Source organism: Terrapene carolina, unplaced genomic scaffold (assembly GCF_002925995.2).
Source record: "Terrapene carolina triunguis isolate 2854851 unplaced genomic scaffold, T_m_triunguis-2.0 Scaffold193, whole genome shotgun sequence".
NCBI classification, from domain to species: domain Eukaryota; kingdom Metazoa; phylum Chordata; order Testudines; family Emydidae; genus Terrapene; species Terrapene triunguis.
In genome coordinates, this window is record NW_020664544.1 from 3238895 (window position 1) to 3257536 (window position 18642).

At 57.3% G+C, this 18642-nt stretch overlaps 1 protein-coding gene across 1 annotated transcript in view; it reads right to left on the bottom strand.

Annotated features, from left to right (window-relative positions):
* Nucleotides 1-480: 480 nt before the first annotated feature.
* Nucleotides 481-18642, bottom strand: part of GRB7 (growth factor receptor bound protein 7) — a 31216-nt gene continuing 13054 nt past the window's right edge. Inside the window, exons 2-15 of the mRNA XM_024205203.3 lie at nt 16423-16621; nt 15000-15141; nt 9518-9674; nt 8980-9101; nt 8355-8432; nt 7896-8033; nt 6835-6945; nt 6161-6259; nt 5865-5945; nt 4342-4458; nt 3652-3712; nt 2468-2555; nt 1542-1635; nt 481-962 (exon numbers count right to left, since the gene is read on the bottom strand). Coding sequence (XP_024060971.2) covers nt 816-962; nt 1542-1635; nt 2468-2555; nt 3652-3712; nt 4342-4458; nt 5865-5945; nt 6161-6259; nt 6835-6945; nt 7896-8033; nt 8355-8432; nt 8980-9101; nt 9518-9674; nt 15000-15141; nt 16423-16613 — 1626 coding nt within the window. The 5' untranslated portion in view covers nt 16614-16621 and the 3' untranslated portion in view covers nt 481-815. The remainder of the gene's footprint in view (nt 963-1541; nt 1636-2467; nt 2556-3651; nt 3713-4341; nt 4459-5864; nt 5946-6160; nt 6260-6834; nt 6946-7895; nt 8034-8354; nt 8433-8979; nt 9102-9517; nt 9675-14999; nt 15142-16422; nt 16622-18642) is intronic.

Consider the following 18642-nt stretch of genomic DNA (forward strand, 5'->3'; position numbering starts at 1 on the left):
GGAGGCCAGTGGTCTAGGTTAGAAGGAGCCACTCTGGCACTGGTCTGACGGAAAGAAGTGGAAACCGGAAGAGAAAAGCCACCCCCCGGGGCTCGGCTCCTAGCGGTCACTGGCCAGAGAGGTGGGAACCCAGGGGAGAAAGTGCACGAGTGGGTAGATCTTCCCAAAGGATGAGGAGCGCCGAACCCAGCCAAGAGGCTGCAGGGGCCCAGGGAGGAGGGCGCAGAACAGAGCATCCAGGGTGCAGGGAGAGTGCTGGGACATACCAAACCGGGCCATCCCCAAGCTCCCGGCTTGGCTTCCCAAGGGCACTGAGAATACGACCATTAACACTGAGTAGCTGGTGGGGAGGGAGGAAAAACTCTAGGATCAAAACAGATAGAGCACATTGGGGCAGAGCTGGGGGCGCAGGGATACAGGTGAGAAGAGGAATACACGCATGGAGGGTTACAGGACAGAGGGATATGGGGCAGAGGAGCGGGGGTACAGGGGGAGGGGCAGCAGTGATCCGAGGCTGTGAGCTGGTGGAAGCACAGGGGCGAGGACTCCCTTTGGAACGGTGATTTTCGGTCCTTCGGGCTCCTTGGGCGCCGGGGGTACCATCCCGGCCTCTCACCCGGCCGGTGCTCATTGACGGGGCTGAGTGGTGACTGACACCCCAGCAGTGGGTGGAGCACGAGCCAGGTCTGTCCCCCGCAGCCGTCGCTGTCCTGGCCGAAGTGGGGCGAGGGGCAGAAGTTTGAGTTGATCCTAGTCCTGCTGGCGGCACGTTGGCCGTGGCCCGTCGCAGAGCCCTGCCACCCACCGGGGGCCTATCACAAGGCGACGCAGGTGCAGTAATGTCTGAGCTTGCAGGGCAGGATGCCCCGGTTGATTTGGTGAAACTCCACCAGCTGGATGAGATCCGCAAAGCGCGTCTGGCCATCGTCCATGGTGAAGTAAAGCTGCCCCTCTTCCTCGCTCTGCAGAGAAATGGGGTGGGAAGGTGTGTGCTTAGCTCTCCTGGCCCATGCTTGGACAGCGCAGCCTGGGAACAGCTCCCCTACAAACTTATTACGCTATTGCTGCAGGGACCTCTCACTGGAGGGACTGGAGTGGGAGCGTTCCCAAGGTTAGAGTTATCTTATTATAGGTCTCTCTTCAGGGACTCACACAGGAGAGGCTGGGAGCTCCCCATAGCCAGCGCTCCTGCCCCACTCCCCACAGCGCCTCCTGCTGGGAGAGGCTGGGGCTGGAGTAGCTGTGAGCGCCCCACAGAGGCAGTGCTCCTGCCCCACTTCCCACAGCGCCCCCTGCTGGGAGAGGCCAGGGCTGGAGCATACAGGAGCTCCCCCCACAGCCAACACTCTTATCCCTACAGTTCCCTACAGCACCCCCTGCTGGGAAAGGCCCGGGCTGGAGTAGCTGAGAGCTCCACACCATTCCTATATGTGAATCTCCTCCCCATGGGTTTGCTCCTTGAGCAAGTTCATAAAGCACCCTCACCCATATTGCTGGGAGGGCACAGTCCGTGGCAGCTGGGGCTGGGGAGGGGCACTTACTGGCAGGATGAGATAGTGCTTGACTTTCTGTAGGTGGCACAAGGACAGGACGTACCCCTTGGGGTTCCGCTGGCTTTCCCGCACCAAAAACACCCTAAAAAATCAAAACAAGAGAGGAGGCTGTTACCAACACGCTGCTGCTGCCCACCCAACCTCTTCTGTCCACCAGGGGGAGCCCAGAGCAGCATCTGAGCTTTTCAGTCAGCTCAGCTGAAAACAACACAGCCGCACGTGGAATGCTGTTGAAAGCAGCCAAACTCATGCCATGACCAAGGGGTACTGTAACCCTTTGCAGTGAGAGCTGGCAACGAACTTGTCCCAGACAGTGGCCTGTGCTGGGTAACCTGAAGGCATAAAATCCTGCCTAATTGCACAGCCCTGTCTCAAGGAGGGACATTCCCTCCTGACCCCAGAACTGATGGGTGCCCTGAAGCATGAAGATCAAAAGCTTTATTATTTTATCCTCTCTAGCATCGCTGCTGGTGCTCATCTTATCCACAAAAGCAGTGCTGCCAACCTCAATTATTCAAAAACTCAAGTCAGGCCCCAAAAAGCATGAGATTTATCTTAAAAATAATTATTTAAAAAAAAATTGGGGGTTTCTTATTTGCCTTCTTGGTTTTGAGCCTGTAGTAGGGGTCACATTTTCTCTGCAACCACAATGGCTAGAAACTCACTTAAAAAAAAAAAAGCTGAGATTTTCATGTCATTACATGTCTCCAGAAGCCTGGGCTTTAAGAAAAATGGCTTTAAGGAAACTTTAAGCAAAATATTGTGAGACTGGGGATTAAATCGCTGTCCAAGTGTCTTTGGAACATTGCTAAGCATTTGGCCTCACTGACATCCTGCAGCAGGGAGTCCCTTGAGTTAATGCCTACTCCGAGTTAATAGAAGCCATATAATCAGTGTTCAAAGCCTTTCCGTACCCATCCACTAATCCCTGCTGGATTATCAATCGCTGTGTGTCTTCCCTTGAGATCCGCCCGTGAAACCATGGCTGCGTTCGATGGATGGCTGAGAAGAGAAAAGAAAAGAAAATGGAGGAAGAAAAGCTTTTTTGATCTGACTCTTACAAACCCTTTCACAGAGAAAGTTGGTATATCGGGGTTTGCAAAACTGAAGGGGCATTGGAGAGAGCAAGAAAGAGAAAAAAAGGCAAACTCTTTGGGGCAGGGACTGTCTCTTTGTTCTGTCTCTGTACAGTGCCTAGCACCATGAGGTCCTGGTCTGTGACTGCGCCTCCTAGGTGCTATCTTAACGGCTCCCAGGCTAAATAGACAAGACAAAGGATAGGAGGGGAAACTGAGATAGGGAGAAATCAAATGACTTGCCCAAGGTCACTCAGGGAGTCTGTGGCAGAGCCAGGAATTGAACACGAGTCTCCATTGAGCACCTTAGCTACAAGACCATTCTTTGGCTGGCAGCAGTAGTAGGCCCTTATCCACCATGTAGATCAGATACTGGGGAAGGTTTCAATTCAGTCCCCAGATTTCCTTATAACCAAAGTTAGAAGAATATCCAGGGCGGCATTTTAGATTCTATAAAATCTTTTTTGTTTTTTTTTTTAATTTCAAAATTCACTTTTGGAACAAGCCCCAATCCAAGTTCCCCTCCACTTTGTGTCTCCGTCTGCACCAGTGCAGGGTGTGTGTAAGATACAACCACCCTGGTCTGCTAGTGTTTCCCACCCACTTGGTGTGCTGTGTGTGAGGAGATTCAGAGGAATTGGGCTCATTGTATCCCTTCAGTGTCTGGTTCTGGCTCCCCTTCATAGAATCACAGAATATCAGGGTTGGAAGGGACCTCAGGAGGTCATCTAGTCCAACCCCCTGCTCAAAGCAGGACCAACCCCAACTAAATCATCCCAGCCAGGGCTTTGTCGAGCCAGGCCTTAAAAACCTCTAAGGAAGGAGATTCCACCACCTCCCTAGGGAACCTATTCCAGTGTTTCACCACCCCTAGTGAAAAAGTTTTTCCTAATATCCAACCTAAACCTCCCCCACTGCAACTTGAGACCATTATGTCGATCAAGCCCAGAATTCCTTTGGGAAGGACCTCTCCCTGTGTGACCCTCAGCCTACCGGAGCTGGGTAGAGGGGTCTCCACTCACCTGTGCTGAGCGGGGAGCCCTGGCAGGGAGTTGGCAGGCTGTAGCGGTGACTCGTCTTCTTCTGCGGCATGGAAAGCAAGGAGCAGGGCATTACTATGGGGTGTTGTTATTAGGCCTTAGTGCAATGCTACTTTCATGGAAAATCAAACCAGAAACGAGTGCCGCGGCGAATGATGGGAATGACCTGGGAGCAAGGATATGACAGACCCAGAGAGGGCGAGAGCACAGGCTGCAGCAGTGGGAGGTTGCGATGTGAGGGCTACCGTAGCCTCGTTCCAATCTGGTGCAATGGCACTGTGCCGCCATACACTCACCAGAGCATCCCACTGGACGCTGATGGAGCTGGGCTGAGACGATCTCACCTTTCCCAGACCGGAGGAGGAGCTCTGTGGAGCTTGGAAGCTCGTCTCTCTCACCAACAGAAGTTGGTCCAACAAAAGATATCACCTCACCCACCTTCTCTCTACTATCCTGGGATCAACACGTCTACAACAACACTGCATCCACCAGCCCATATCACAGTTTAATTGTTTAAGCTAACCCGGTGCAGCTCTCTGTGCAGATAAGCCACCCGCTGGAAGCTGCTTGGACAGCTTGATGAAGATGCCTGGCCTGAACACCGCCTCCAGCCACAGCCCGCTTCCCTACCCGGCCTCTGACTTCTAGCTCTGCATGGAAGCATGGACTCACCCTCCACGACTGAGCCTCTTCCAGGGCCACCGTCAGCGCCTCGTTGGGGTTCTCAATCACCCGGCCCGTGCACCCCGAGAAATCCATGGCCACCAAGGTGTTGTCAGACATGCTCCTCTGTGGGATGAAACAGCAGCTGAGGAGAGATGCAGCAACGGGGGTGGGGAACGGGGACCCTGTACTGGAAGACGGGAGCGGTCGGACAGGGACACCGCCTGCAGCTCTACAGTTCAGGGCCCTGTAAGCAGCTTTGAGAGGGTCCCATTATGTCAGTCCTGAGTCCCGTCAGTGAGGGGTCTGGGGGCCTCTCAGTGTTGAGCTGTAGCTGTTCAGGGCATAAACAGGGCTCTTCATTGGGCACCTTTCCCCAGCATGAAATGGACTTAAAAATCAAAGCACCATTATGGGCATGATAAAATCCCGCCGCGGTCCATGGATCCCTGGGTATTTTAAAGGAAACATTTCCTGGCCAGCTACATCGCTGGGTACCACCCAGCCTCTGCCTCAACTAACTGCCCCATCATCTGCATAGGTCCTGCAGGGAATGTCACTTTGGACTGACGCTCTCCAGTGACCGGGTCCGATAGATGCCCTCCAGAGAGGTCGCCCTCAGGGAGATATTGTCAGGTGAGCAGTGCAGACAGAACCTGATATGTAACCCACAAAAGGGCTCCATCTGGTCAGACACCAGTCTCCTTGTCCTCCCTTGGCCACCCAGTGCTGACAGGCTCCTCCTCTAGAGGGTGCTGTCTGAGGCCATCTCGCCTTTAGTTCTGTTTGAACAACAGCACCGTGCCTTGCTGGGCAGCTTGGCTGGCACCGCTCCCACGCCCTGGGAGAGGTGGAGGAGCCCAGGGAGGGCTAGTCGAAAATTTCCCATTGAAACTGTTTTTTTGATGGGAAATTGGGATTTTGATGAAACACATTTTTCACAAAATGTGAAATTTCTGAAAAACAAACTCCCCCAAGCCCAAAAAGGTTTGATTTGGAAAGGCTGCTACGGTGCCTCATGGGAGCTGTAGTTCAGTTGGCCCGTGTTGCCATTCTTCTCTATGGGCCAGGCTCCTCAGCTGGACTACATCTCCCAGGATGCACCCTCACCAGGGCCTCCCATGATGCACTGCCACCCCTTTCCAAGGAAAAATCCTCATTTTTCAACCAGCTCTCTAGGCTGAAGGCATTCACCACACCCCCAGTGGCGGGAGGAAGAAACAGCATCTTCTGCTGTGCTAACAGGAGATCCGGAGGTGTCGACACAGGAGAACATCGGCCTGGAACAACGAGGGCAGTGAACAGCTGCCGCCTGTCCAGATCCTTTCCAACCCGGGCTCTACCCTTTCGGTGAGCATGTCAGTGAGGAAGGATGTAGAGAGAATGTGGGAATGGGGCCTCCCCAGTACACTGCAATTTGGAATCCACTGAGCCAACGCAACCTGCTGAGCCAGCCAGGGGAAAATGGGGAAGGTGTCCCGTGGAGACGCTGCAAAGGAAGCTTCTCAAGGCGGCTCAGGCGAGGCGCTTACCAGGGGCGTGGTGCTGATCCAAGACTGGTGGCTGCGTCTGGACTGGGACTGCTGGTAGTTCCTGTAGAGCTGCACGCCATACTGGGAAGGAAGCAGCCGTCGTTAGCATCGGCAGCCTCAGAGCCAAGAGGGGGGTGCTAAGCAGCAGCACGAACCTCACCAGCCCAGGTGGTGCTGAGCTCCCCCAGGAAACAGAACCGAAGTGCAGTCCCCGCTTCCGCCAGCAGGTGTCGCTGTCCGCTCTAGCCTGCCAGTGGGCTGGCAGCAAGGTGCAGGGGCCGGCGGGAGGCTCTTACCTTAAAGAGGCGGAAGGCGGCCATCCAGCAGGTGCGGCTCTGCTCGTCCTCGCTGCAGAACAGCTTGAGGCCCTTCATGCCGCTGCGCACCTTGTAGGGCTGCAGAGCAGAGCAACAACGGTAACCGCAAGGGGCCGTCTCCAGCGCCAGCCAGAAGACGATGGCACAGAGCTCCCCGGGCGCTAACCAAGCCCCCCAAGTTGTTAGCCCTGTTTCGGGGGAGGGGGGGAGCGAGGCACGGACTAGCCCCAATAAATCTCTGGGAGAGCTGGGAAAAGAACCCAGGAGTCCTGAGTTCCAGTCCTCCCGCCCCTCCAACCAGTAGACCCCAATCTCCTCTAATTGCTGGGAACAGAGCCCAGGAGTCCTGTATCCCAGGCCCCTCTGCTCTACACTCCAATCAAATCTGGCAAGTGAACCCAGGAGTCCTGACACCCAGCCCTCCTTTGCGCTAACCACACGGCCTTAATGGTTGCCGCTGGTCCCTTCCACCTCAACAGCGACCAAAAGGACTTTGCGCACTGGGCCCCTGGTGTAACCCTCCTCACTTCTGCTGGGTTTACAGCAGGGATGGATTTGGCCCTGTTTGGGCAGGGGTTGCTTCACCCACCGCTGAGGCCTCTAGGGTGCCAGGTGGCAGCCATACCGCCTTGAAATCCCTTGGCCTCCCTCACCTTGATGCAGAAGCTGAACTCGGTGGGCGTGCCATAGTACTTTTTCCCTTGTGTGATGAAGTAGACATTGGACTCGTTGAGGTCAGCAAAATACTGTAGGTGCCGTGGGTCCTGGGGGAGGAGAGGAAGGAAGAGCATGTGCTGTATTAGGGGAGGCAGTCATGGGGCAGGGGGACCAGGGACCAGGACACTTCCCATCCAGCACCCTGAAGGGCCGGAGAGACCAGACTCCAGACGCCGCAGTGACCCAAGCACATGGCACAGGGGACTCAAACCCAGGAGCCACCGTGGCCCTAGAGCATGAACACCAGGAAGGGAAACTGACTGGCCAGAGGTAGGGAAACCGATTGGTCTCTAAGCTCTTTGGGTCTCCCCATGCATTTGTACAGCACCTAGCAAAACGGGGCCCCCATGCTGACCAGGCCTGTGGAATACCCATAATAAACACTGATCATAACTGGCTCAAGGGAATGAAGGGCAGATTTAAATGGCATCAAAGGTCAAGGAAGGGTTTTAAAAATCACTTCTGCTTTAATAGTCAGTCTGCTGGGCAGGTTCTCAGCAGGGGAACTGAACCAGGAACCTTTGGATTGAATTAGAGGGGCCTCTGGTGCCTGAGCAAAAAGCTCCCGCTCCCTTAGCAAGGGCTGCAGCAGGCTCATCAATATGCGTGTGTGGCCCAGCCACCACTAGAGGGGGACAGAGCCCTACACAACATGCACATGGGTGACGTCTGTGTAGCATCAATAGGGCATGTAGCACTTCATACTGGGATAAGAGCCTACTACTGCTACCAGCTAAGGGAGCTATTCCTTTAGTCCAAGGGAGGTACGTCCTGTGCTTTGAGCTATCTATCCAGGATTCAAGCCCCACTTGTGACTCATAGAGGGCACAGTTCAGATCACTCCACCCAAAGTAACTAAGAACTAGCCACTTCTATAGGAAACCCATCGGCCATAGGATGTCTTCAGCCCCACCCCTCCTGCGGTGCCCCCTAGTGGTGCTGGGGAGACCTGTTGGAAGGAGAGGGTCAACTCTGCCCAGGGTGGGCTCAGCCTCACCTTAGATGTGCCCTTTGTGGAGTAGTAAAGCCCTGAGCGGCGGAGGGAGAAGTAAAACCTCTTCCAGACCTTGCGCCCAACCTCCTTCAGGTGCAGGAAGCCCTGGATCTCTGGGCAGCTGCCGGAATTGAGGAAGTTCTGCAGGAGAGAAGGGGTCGGGGAGAGCGTGGGAAGGAAGAGATGACACTGAACTGGCCCCAAAGGTTGAGGCTATCAGGCCTCCAGCTCAAGCATTAAGCTCTCTGACTAAGAGGCTGCAGGGCGGGTTTATCCCAGGTGCATTCGCTTTCTCCCCACCCCATTGCAGGGTCGTGCTATGCCTGTTTATAGGGCGAAGCTGCTTGTGGGCGGTGCCTATGGACAGTCCCCAGGGTCACTTTCCTGCTTCAAACCATGTGGCCTGGAGTCAGAACTGGGCTCCGGCGATGAGTGCCAGGAGGGCAGGCTGGCAGTGCATACCTGGATGAGCTCCGAGTGGGACATGCCCTTGTTGGCATCCAAGCAGCTGGAGACCATCACCTCGGGGAACAGGGACTGCTGGGATCAGAGAGAGAGAAGATGGTTAGCGGGGACTCTGGGGCAAGCACAAGTGCAGCAGAAGGGCTCTGCACCATAGCAGCCCCCCGCGTCAGGCCGGGGACCAGGACTGGCTCCCCTGGGATCAGGACCAGTGAGCTTGTGTAAGGATGACCTCCTGGTGCCCTGGGCAGCTGTCCAATTAATGCCGGGTGGTGCTGGAATTAATCTCCTGGCAGTAAGGGGTAGATGCTTAGTCCAGTTGCTTTAGCATATTCAAAGCTCATTCCCAGCTGGGCAGCTCCGGGACCCTGGGGGTTCAGGAGAAGGGAAGGCAGCCAGATCTCCCAGCAGCTTCGGGGATTCTTCCTCTGAGCCCCACCAGGTCCCCTCTGGTCAGGTCAATGTGTGTCTGGGATTGGCTTCTATCCAGGCAGGGCTGTTCTGTGCCTAGGATGCTGCCTGTGTCCTGCCCACTGGAGTCCAAGACATATAAGGCCGGTCGCCCCCCACCCCTCCAGGTCATGCTGGGCTGGGTCGCCCAGTAGCAAGGTCAGCAGGCACTTACCGGTGAGCTTTTAAACAGCTCGTACTTGGCAAAGTTCTTCCGGAAGACAAATCTGCTGTCTCCCCCAATGGGCCAGGTGGCCTGGACCTCCACCACCGACTCATGGTCTTCCAGGCACCGCTCTGTGGAGGAGAAAGCCACAGGGTCAGGGAAGAGCCCTGCCAACCATCATGCACCACAGCACGCTGGCTTAGCTTGGGTCAGCCTGTCTCCTTCTAGCGGCCAGCCTCAGAGACTACAGCAGCTCATCACTGCCCCAGCTCAGCAAGTTGCTCTCTTAGCACAAGTGGTAGGAGCTTGTGCTTCGGGGGCTAATAGTCCCTCGGCTGATCTCAGCCAAGCCTGCAGTTGCACGCACAGACCTGGCAGCATGAACCTCCCCAAAAGTTGTGTTTGCATTTGGGCATTAGTGGACACACGTGCCCAGAACCAGCTGTACACGTCTCTCCCCAAGCTCCTAGTTGCATACACACACTGGTGGCCATGTGCACAAAGCCAGCCGTGCAAGGCTCCCCTGGGGGTGTACGTGCCTCCTCACCTAGAGCCAAGTGCTGATGGCGCTCCACCAAGGACCAGCTTTCATCGTGGAGGGCGTGAGTCTTTTGCACCAGCATCTCGCAGACGTGGCGGGCCGTGGCGCCTGCCGTGACCTCCAGCGAGCGGCAGGTGCCATCTTCGCTGAAGACCTTTACCACCTGTGGGGCAGAGGCCAGGCCAGGTTCATTCCCCTCTCCCACAGCCCTGCCCCCTCAGTCTGGACACTCCCTGGGCTCCCTCCCCTCCTCACGTCTCAGTTCTGAATGCACGAGGGGCTGGGTCAATGCTCTCTGTGGTGGAGGACAGGGCGGGGTGTGGAGAGCCAGATAGCCAGCCCCAAGGACAAACCCACGCTGGGCTGAGGTTTATCACCCTCCCAAGGGGAGGCAGTGACGTGTGCAGGGTAGCAGGGCGACAGCTAACAAGCCTGTCTCCGCGCCTGCTCCCCTGCTGGCCAGAGCAATTGTCCCCCAAGACCAGTTTTGGGGTGTTTGCACTGTGAGATCATACAGGAACTGCCAGCCAGGATCAGCCCCGGAATCCATCTAGCCCAATGTCCTGACAGGGTCCAGCACCAGACGATTCTGAGGAAGGTGTTAGAACCCTGCAGGAGCAGTGGGGTAATCTGCCACCCCTCATGGTGGGTCTCATCTTGGTCTCTAATAGCTAAGAGATCGGAGTAAGACCTAAGCAGGAGAGTTAATATCTCAGTGGTGGTTTCAGGGTGGAATGAAGTGCTCCAGGCTGGCTGGCTGTAACTGCTCCATGCAGAGGATAAGAACCTTCTACTGCAGCTGCTTCTTTAATTCAAGTGCTAGCGGGCTGTGCTTTTGGAGCAAAAGGTCCCAGGATTGATCCCTGCACGGTTTGGACCCTCCCCCCATCCAAGCCAGAGCTCCCCGACACCAGCTCTCTCTGTCTCCCTCCCGTGAGGCCGGGTTATAGAGCAGTTCTCAGGCGCTGACCCTTTGGCACAGGGAGGTTTGCCCCCCGGGAGCCCAAATCCCTCTTGCAGTTCACTGGCCTCAGCTCAGCTATGAAACCCCCCAGCAACTCCCCCCTCTGGCTGTGAGTGCCCCTTGGCTCTCAGGCTCCCTCAGTAAGTGAGCAGGTAGCTTCGGAGTCCCTCTGCTCCCAGCGCCTGGGGAAGTGGTGCCAGGGATGTGGGTTGCCCAGCGACCCGGTTGCCAGGTAGCCTTAGCCTCTGCCACAGAGGGAACGTTATCTAGGGGCTAGAGCAGGTACTAGGGGTACAGGACTCCTGGGTTCCATTCCTGGCTCAGTTGTAATGTCCATGCTCATTACAGTACTTGGTAGCAAATTGAGGTGTGAGGTGAGTCAGCTAGGGGTCGGGGGGGGGGGGGGGCTTTTATGAACGTAACAAGCTCATTGAGTTTCTAGCCGTACAGCCCTTTCACAGGGCTGTCTCCCGGGAGCGGGGGGAAGGGGTGTCCCCCAGCACTGAACCCAAACAGCCCCCCCAGAGGGAGCTGGAGCATTGCCCCTAGCAGGGAAATGGAGGCAAAGTGAGGTGGCCACGGTCACGCAAGCAAGCCTGGGAGAGAGCCAGGAGTTGAACCCGGATGTCCAGCCTCCCATTCCCATCCCTGTTAGACCGTCCGTCTCCAGGGGATCCTGGCAGGAAGCAGCAGCATGGCCGGACCCTGCCCACAAGGAATTTACAACGAAATCAAAGCGCAGCAGCACCTGGGGCTAGGCTGAAACCAAATCCTCCCTGCTAGTCCCCAGTTAACCCACCAGAGGGGGCTACGCACCTGCTGAACTGGGCCATACGTCTAACAATGCCCTTTGCAGAGCCGGCCTGTTGTGCCTGTTCTCTGGGCACGGCACAGATACACTGCACAGATACTTGCCCAGCCTACGCAGACACCGGGGGAGAGACAGGCGCTCCGCAAAGAGCTCGTGACCCTGTAAGCTCTTCGGGGCAGGGACCGTCTTTTCGTTCTGCGTTTGTACTGCACCTAGCACCACTGGACCTTGCTCTGTGACTGGGGCCCCTGGGCACCACTGCAATAGAACTAAGAAAGAGTGGGAGGGGAAACTGAGGCACAGGTCACAAAGCAGCTAAGGGAACAGCACGCAGGCTACTTAACTCCCAGGCTGGTATCCCGCCCCTTGGATCATGCTGCCTCTACAGTTTTCTCACATTTCCCCCCCTTAAAAAATACTCTGATGAGGTGTTAACGCTGGTATTCTAGACAAACTGCTCTCACCTCGTTCAAATCCTGCCCTACAGTTGCAGCTGGGGATAGGATTCGCTTTCACTTCCTGCCCCATTCGCTGCATCCCACCCTAGAGGTGGCTGAATGTCAGCGGCAGGTGGAGCAATTCAGATTCAATCCCGTCCCTGCCTGGCTGGGGGACTGTGTGAATGTCTGAGATCTCCCCGTGGGCAAAGGATTAGGATTGTTAACATCCCTCGTCTCTCTGCGCAGTAACCCTTTTAGAATCTGGTTGAATTGATTTAGGAATCGGGGCCGAGGGATCCATATGGGTCCCGTTGACTTCTGGATGAGCCCGACTAACCCGTCAGCTTCTCCGTTGGGCCCAACCCTGCTGCCCTGGGCCTTGTGTCGTCAGTAACACCAGTGCAAAGCTCTCATGGGAGTGCGCCCAACTCTGTACTGGTGCAAATGACCGTGCTAGGGGGCAGGGCGACAGAGGGCTGCCCTGCTCTGAACACCCAGACCCCAGCGGGGAGGGGCAGGAGGCAGCCCAGGCCATGGGGTGGCTTGGGAAGCTGCCAGCCACTGTCCTGAAGCCACAGGCTCCCCCTTTCCACGTGCCATGAAGTTTGTGACCTTTGCAGGGAGGGTTCAGGTTTCCTTCAGTACCTTTCTCCTCTCTCCCCAGCTGGTTCTACCTGCTAGGGGCAGGGGGTGGGGGAGAGGAGGCTCTTTCTATGGTTGGCTGTTCTCTACCAGCCACCTGAGCTGCTCCTTGCAGACGCCAGCCACGCCCTGAGCGTCTGCACACGGCGGGGGCAGACGGCCGTTAGGGCTGCAATAAAGCAGCTCCTGGGCTGGCCCCGCATGACACCCGCTGGGTGGCTCCTTTTATCTCTATCCTGCTGCCAAAAGGGGATCGATTTACAGTCAGGCCAGCAAGGCCCCTATGTGGTAGGACTCAGCTTGGGGGGAGGGCGCTGCCCAGCTGGGGCTGTACTGAGGCCTCTGAGCTGCTGATGGTGGGAGGAGACTGTCACGAGCATGTTAGGCCTCATGCTGCAGGTCTCCGTCCCACTGGCTTGTGGCCTCCACAGCCTGTTGGGATGGCTGCACTGGCCTCTCAGCAGGACCTCCCAGTGTGTGTGGGAGGGACACCAGCTCCCACCCTCTAACCCAGCCCTGGGGGTGAAGGGCCGCACCCGAGCCCCAAACCCAGACCCCGTGGCGCCGGGATACTGCCGGACCCCATCACCGTCCCAGGGAATATTCGGGTCTTGCGGCAGCCATGGGTTGATTTAAGGCTCGTTGACTTTCCAGGGGAGGGGGCTGTGCCATCCCCTACCCAAGGGCTCCCCAGAACCACCCTGACGCCTGCGACCTGCACTGCGGGCAGGCGAGATGCCCCCTAGAGGAGACAACACCCCTGGGGGAAATGGGAAGGGATGGGGCTGGCACCAGGGTGACCCTGTGGGAAAGTGACCCGTCCGTGGCTATGCGATCCCCTCCCCCTGGCCGTCTGCTCCTCGCCCCACCGCTGCTCCTCCTGACTGTGATCAAATCCCCCGGGGATTAGAGCACCCCAGTGCCCCCTCCTGCTCACCCAGCAGCACCCACGCCCCAGATGAAAGGCAAGGGAACCTTTATAGTTATTATTCTCCAAAGCCCTTAATTGTAATCTTATTCCTTGCCAGCGAGTCAGTAAATTGGCTGCGAGATCTGAGCACGTCGGGACACACAGACCTCCAAGAGACGTCCAGCGACTCTTCCAGGGACAGACACATAATCCCACTCTCCCCACCCCACCCGGGGTAGCTGCCAGCATCAAAACCCACAGAGTCCCTGTGCTATGTCCAGTTGTCCCTCCGAACCTGAAGGAACAGCCAAAGACCGACACATGGACAGAGACTGACATGTCTACAGGGCTTCTCATCCAAAAGGATCCCAAAGCACTTTGTTCACATAGAAGAAATAGAGTCCGCTGTCCCAACCTGCTGAAATGCAGCCACTTCTGGGGTGGAACATGTCAGCACTTTGAGCCAGGCCTCAGCAACACTGCCTAATACTTTAGGGCAGGGAGTGAAGAAAGGTACTGATCTGTAGGGGGAGTTTAGCAAGGGGGAATGGAGCTTTCCAAATTGGGATTTGGCCAGAAAGGTGCCGTGAAATCTTCAGTGACCACGATTGGTCCAGATCTTGAGAAAAACAAGTTCCGGGGATCAGAGAGCAAAGCCAAGCAGATTTGCCAGGGAAAGGGAATTGAGCCTAGAAAGAGCAGCCACTTCCCTCCCTTGTGGTTCAGCTCATCTGCTCCCACCGAGAATCCGCTACATTTCCCAGCTGTTCCCTGGCTCTCCTGGGCTGCTCCAACCCATCTCATCCACCTGGCTTGACTGTGGGGTCTTTGGGGCAGGGATGGTTTATACAGCACTCAGCCCGGTGGGGCCCTGATCGCTAACCACTACAGTGACACAGAGGTTAAATAATAGTAACCATCCAGTCTCTCTCTCAGGGTTATTTCCCAGCCCTCACTGCTCCTGGTTTAGTGGCATCAGTGAATTTCATTATCCCGTGCCACAATGTTACAGGACCCATCTCTCCCGTGGGGCTGCCAGTCCCTTTCCCCGCCCCCAGTACCAGCCCACCAAAGTCTCTGCACAAGGGGGCACTGATCCAGGTCTCCAGCAGGGGCGGGGGCACTGGGCGGGCCACACCGTGTTGGGGTGCCTGGTGTTTTCAGGGTGCATTGTTCGGCACACCAGGGGTTAAGCGGTTGTGCTGGACCCAGCTAGGAGGCAGGTGATTGCCTGGGGAGGTGTCAGGTGGGAAGTGCTGGAAAGTTTCCAAGGGTGCCTGGAAACTGTCCCACCTATAATTACAAGCTTGCGGGTCGAAACACACTGGGATCCATGCCGACCATCCCTATGGAAACCAACCGCCTGCCTCGTCAAGCCCCGTCATGCCCAGCTGCCCTGCACATCCCAGACTGACCCAGCTCAGGAGTTCAGTGGGGCACTAGCACCATTAGTACTTGAGTAACACGACGGGGGAAATGACCCACCCAGGGTCAAACAGCAGGTCAGCGGCAGAGCTGGGAATAGGACCCAGGAGTCCTGACACCCAACCCCACTGCCCCAACCACTAGACTCCGCCCCCTGCCAGAACTAGGGAGAGAACCCAGGTGTCCTGGCACACAGGCCCAATGATTCCCCATGTGTCCAGCCTCCGCTGTGGCCAATGCAGCAAACCCATCCAGGAGCTGCCATGCCCTCCCAGCCTCTGAGCAGGTGCACTTACGTGGGGGCCGCTTTCATGCTGCGGGCCTTGCCCTGCCGAGGGGCTGCTGAGGATGGGCGACTTGGAGGGGCTGCAGAGCTCGGGGAAGGGGTTGGGGATGGACGGCAGCGACGAGGCTCGCGGCTCCTCCTCCTTCAGCTTCCTGCCAGAAAGGAGAGGTTTGGGGTGAGGACGCGGGCAGTGCAGGGGCCTGGCTCTCCACCCCCAGCCTGCCACGGCCCTGCCCTGCGCAGCACGGTGTTTGGCCCAGTTAGAGGGTAAAGCAAACCCATGGGAGCCACACAGACCCCCATGTAAGAGACACGTGAGCCACCCTGAGATCACATGAGCCACACAACCTTCCGATGCAAACAACAGCACAAAGGGCGGAGGATCAGGCCCAAAGTATCTAGAGCCTGAAGGCAAACGCCCCTCCCCAGGGACTGACAGCTGTGCCAACAAAAGCTACCCCCCACCCAGCAGGGCTGGCTCCAGGCACCAGCATAGCAAGCCGCCGAAGGACCTGCCGCTGAATTGCCGCTGTAGAATGAAGCGGCGGTAGAGCTGCCGCTGATCATGCTCGCGGCTTTTTTTTTTTTTTTTTTTTTTTGCTGCTTGGGGCGGGAAAAACGCTAGAGCCGGCTCTGCACCCTAGGCAGCAGGCAGCAGCAGCCTGGTGATTTCACTCTGCTCTTAAAGGGACTCCGAGCACTAGAGGCGGGCGGGCAAGTTAATAATTAACCCTAAACCCCTTGGCTCTCCCTAGTGCTGTTCATCCAGGCTCAAAGGCAGGGAAGGTGCCTCCACAAACGTCCATTTCCCCATCCCAGGGGCTGCAGCACTACCGGATCCCAGTGAATAGGGGGTTAATGCCACACAGGGGCTGTACATTGGCTTCTTGGGAAGTAAAGCTGTATGGGACGGCCGGGGGCCAGTGCCAGGGGCGAGGCCCAAGCCCGGGGGCTGGGAGATTCTGGTTTCTTTTCTGTTCATGTGGAGTGATTTGGTTGCCTTGTAACAAGCACCCCCTCCTTGCAGGCTGCACCCCGTCTCCTCCTGCTGGATCCCTCCACTAGCTGATGCTCCCCTCCCTCCCCGTGGGGGAGGGTTGTGGCACAAGCCTCCATTTTGCAGAGGAGGAAACTGAGGTATGAAGAGGGGAAGAGACTCACCCAAGGTCACACAGCCAGTCAGTGGCAGAGCTGGGACTAGAACCTAGGAGTCCTGACTCCCAGTCTTGTGCTTTAACATGATCAACCTTCCAGGACCATGTGGCTTGGGGGCTAATGGTGGTGAAGGAATCACAGCTTCACAAGGGGACCGAGACACTCGCTCTCCCCCCCCCCCCCCCCCCGAGTGGGCAGGACAGACACACTGCTGGGAAAATCATGGGACCCTGTTGTTGAGGGAAGGATGGAGTTTCCCACAATGCCCTGTTCCCAACCTGTTGACTTGGATGACCAGTGGCTGTGAGCGCTTGATGTCGCCGCCGGCCAGCAGCCCGGCCTTGTCCCGCTCGCCGGTGGGGAAGGCATGGCCATTGGGCAGGCTCTGGGGTCGGTCCTGCTCCAGGTGGCCCTGGTACAGGTTGTCCAAGGTGGTGGGCAGGTCGTTCCGCAGCGCTGCCAGGTCCATGGCATTATCTGCAGAGAGAAGGGGAAGGGAGGAGACTGGGATGGTTACTCCTGCCTCTGTGACTTCCTTCCAACCACTGCGCCTTCCCCGCCCGCCATGCTGAGCGCCAGGCTCAGCCACAGCCTGGGTCCCGCTGGGCCAGAGGCACCACGGCCGTTTGGGGACGGGGGGCACCCCTGCTCCGCACAGAAGAGGGCTGGATGCACCTTCACCCATACCCCGCGCTGCCGCTGGAGCTCCTGCCACGGGGAGCTGCACTGAGGCGCACGCCCCTCCTCCAGCCTGGGGCAAAGAGCGCTGCCCTGCGGCAGGAACGGGCCACGCTGGTGAATGAGGCCTAAACGCACATAGGAAGGTTGGGCACGTAGCGACACCAGGGAGAGGCAGCCGGCAGGGAGCACCCGGGCACCAGCCAAACAGTGGGGGATTCCCTCTCTCTAACCTCCCACCCCCAGGTGACCATCTGTGACCTGGGTGCGGAATCGGCGGCACTGGGCAGGGCAGTGATCACCCCATCCCCATGGTGCCTGCGCCCCAAAGAGCCAAGCTGACACTTCATCGGCTCTGAAAGCTGCAGCTTACATTACCACCAGCTACTCTAGTCAGTGGGATCCCTCTGGCTGGGCGCCGGAGTGGCTAAGAGCAGATTCTGGCCCTAACAAAGAGAAAGCCCCATCTGAGGCAAAGCACGAAGTACCCAAACCTGCCAGAACCCCTCCCGGCCCTGGAGGGCCACCCGCTTGCCCCTGGAGTGTGCCCTGAACTGGGGCTGGATTCCTATTAGCTCATCCCTGCGGTGCGAAGGGGTGCAACCCCTCCCCTGCTATCGCCACAGCCTCGGGCCACATCCAACAGCCCCCTTATTGAACTGGGTCAGATGACTCGGGTAGAAGCTGACGCCTGATGGTCCCAGATGAGGCCGGCTTGGCCAGAGGCCTGTGTTGCACCAAGATAGTGGGACTGGATCTAGCAGGCAAGGGCTGGAGAAGTCCAGTGGTAAGAGGCCCTGCTGAGCCACATGGGCAAGCTGGCTTGTTCAGGAACCTTCCACCGCCTTTGGTCCTGTCCCGGCAGGCTCGGTGGGTGCACCCGGGGCCTTGGCCAGGAATTTTAAGCAATCAGGCAGGTCTTCTGGGCACAGTTATCCCGATTGCCCAAGTCAATCGGCTAATTGCACATGGACTCCGTGCACTCGCACTAAGTGTACACCAGTCTCACGCATGTGTCACTCGGCTTGTTGCACGTGGAGTTGCTGCCATCTCAGCCCATCAGCACCACATTTGGTTTAGGCTAAAGAAACATTTGCTGAGGACGGGTATCATGCTCCCTGGCACCTCCAGAAACTGACCAGTGTCCCCTCTGAGCGTGAGCGGTTACCCTTCCGTCTCACCTGCTCCGTGCCTGCTTTCTCTGGCAGCCTGTACCAGATTTTTACAGGTGCCAGTCTCCCAGTCTGGCAGCCCATGCTGGGTGTCAATCACTGACTCACCCTGCAGGCTGCACCAGGCTCAGCTCTCCAGTTGTCTGCGTTTCGGCAAGAGCAGCTACACTGCTGGCACGAGCTAGAGCCCATCTGGCTACACCCCAATGTGCCGGGTGTCAGAAGGAAGAACTGCAAAGCCAGAATCAGAGGCAGGGGGTGCTGGCATCTGGCCCCTTTGGCCACAATCCGGCAGCTGGCCTCCACGGGGCACCGGCTCCCAAGCCTGCCCTTGGCAGCTCTCTTGGCCCATTGTTTTCCCTTGATCCACAACGAAGGGATGAGTCAGCGTGTGGGCAGGTGACACAACACAGCCCCGCCCTTCCCACTGCAGACCTCCTCCACGCGCTTGTTTGCAGGAGGCCTGGCTAGAGGCTGGTGGGATCTAGAGCCAGGTCGGAGGCAGCATTAGTGTTTCCTCTGTACTGGGTCCCTTTCCACCTTGCCCAGAGGTTTGTGTTGGCTGCGGAGGTCAGGGCAGGCATTGCCCACACACTCTGCTGTGGAGTAACTGCTACTGGGGTGGGCATGGCCCAGCCTACTAGCTCC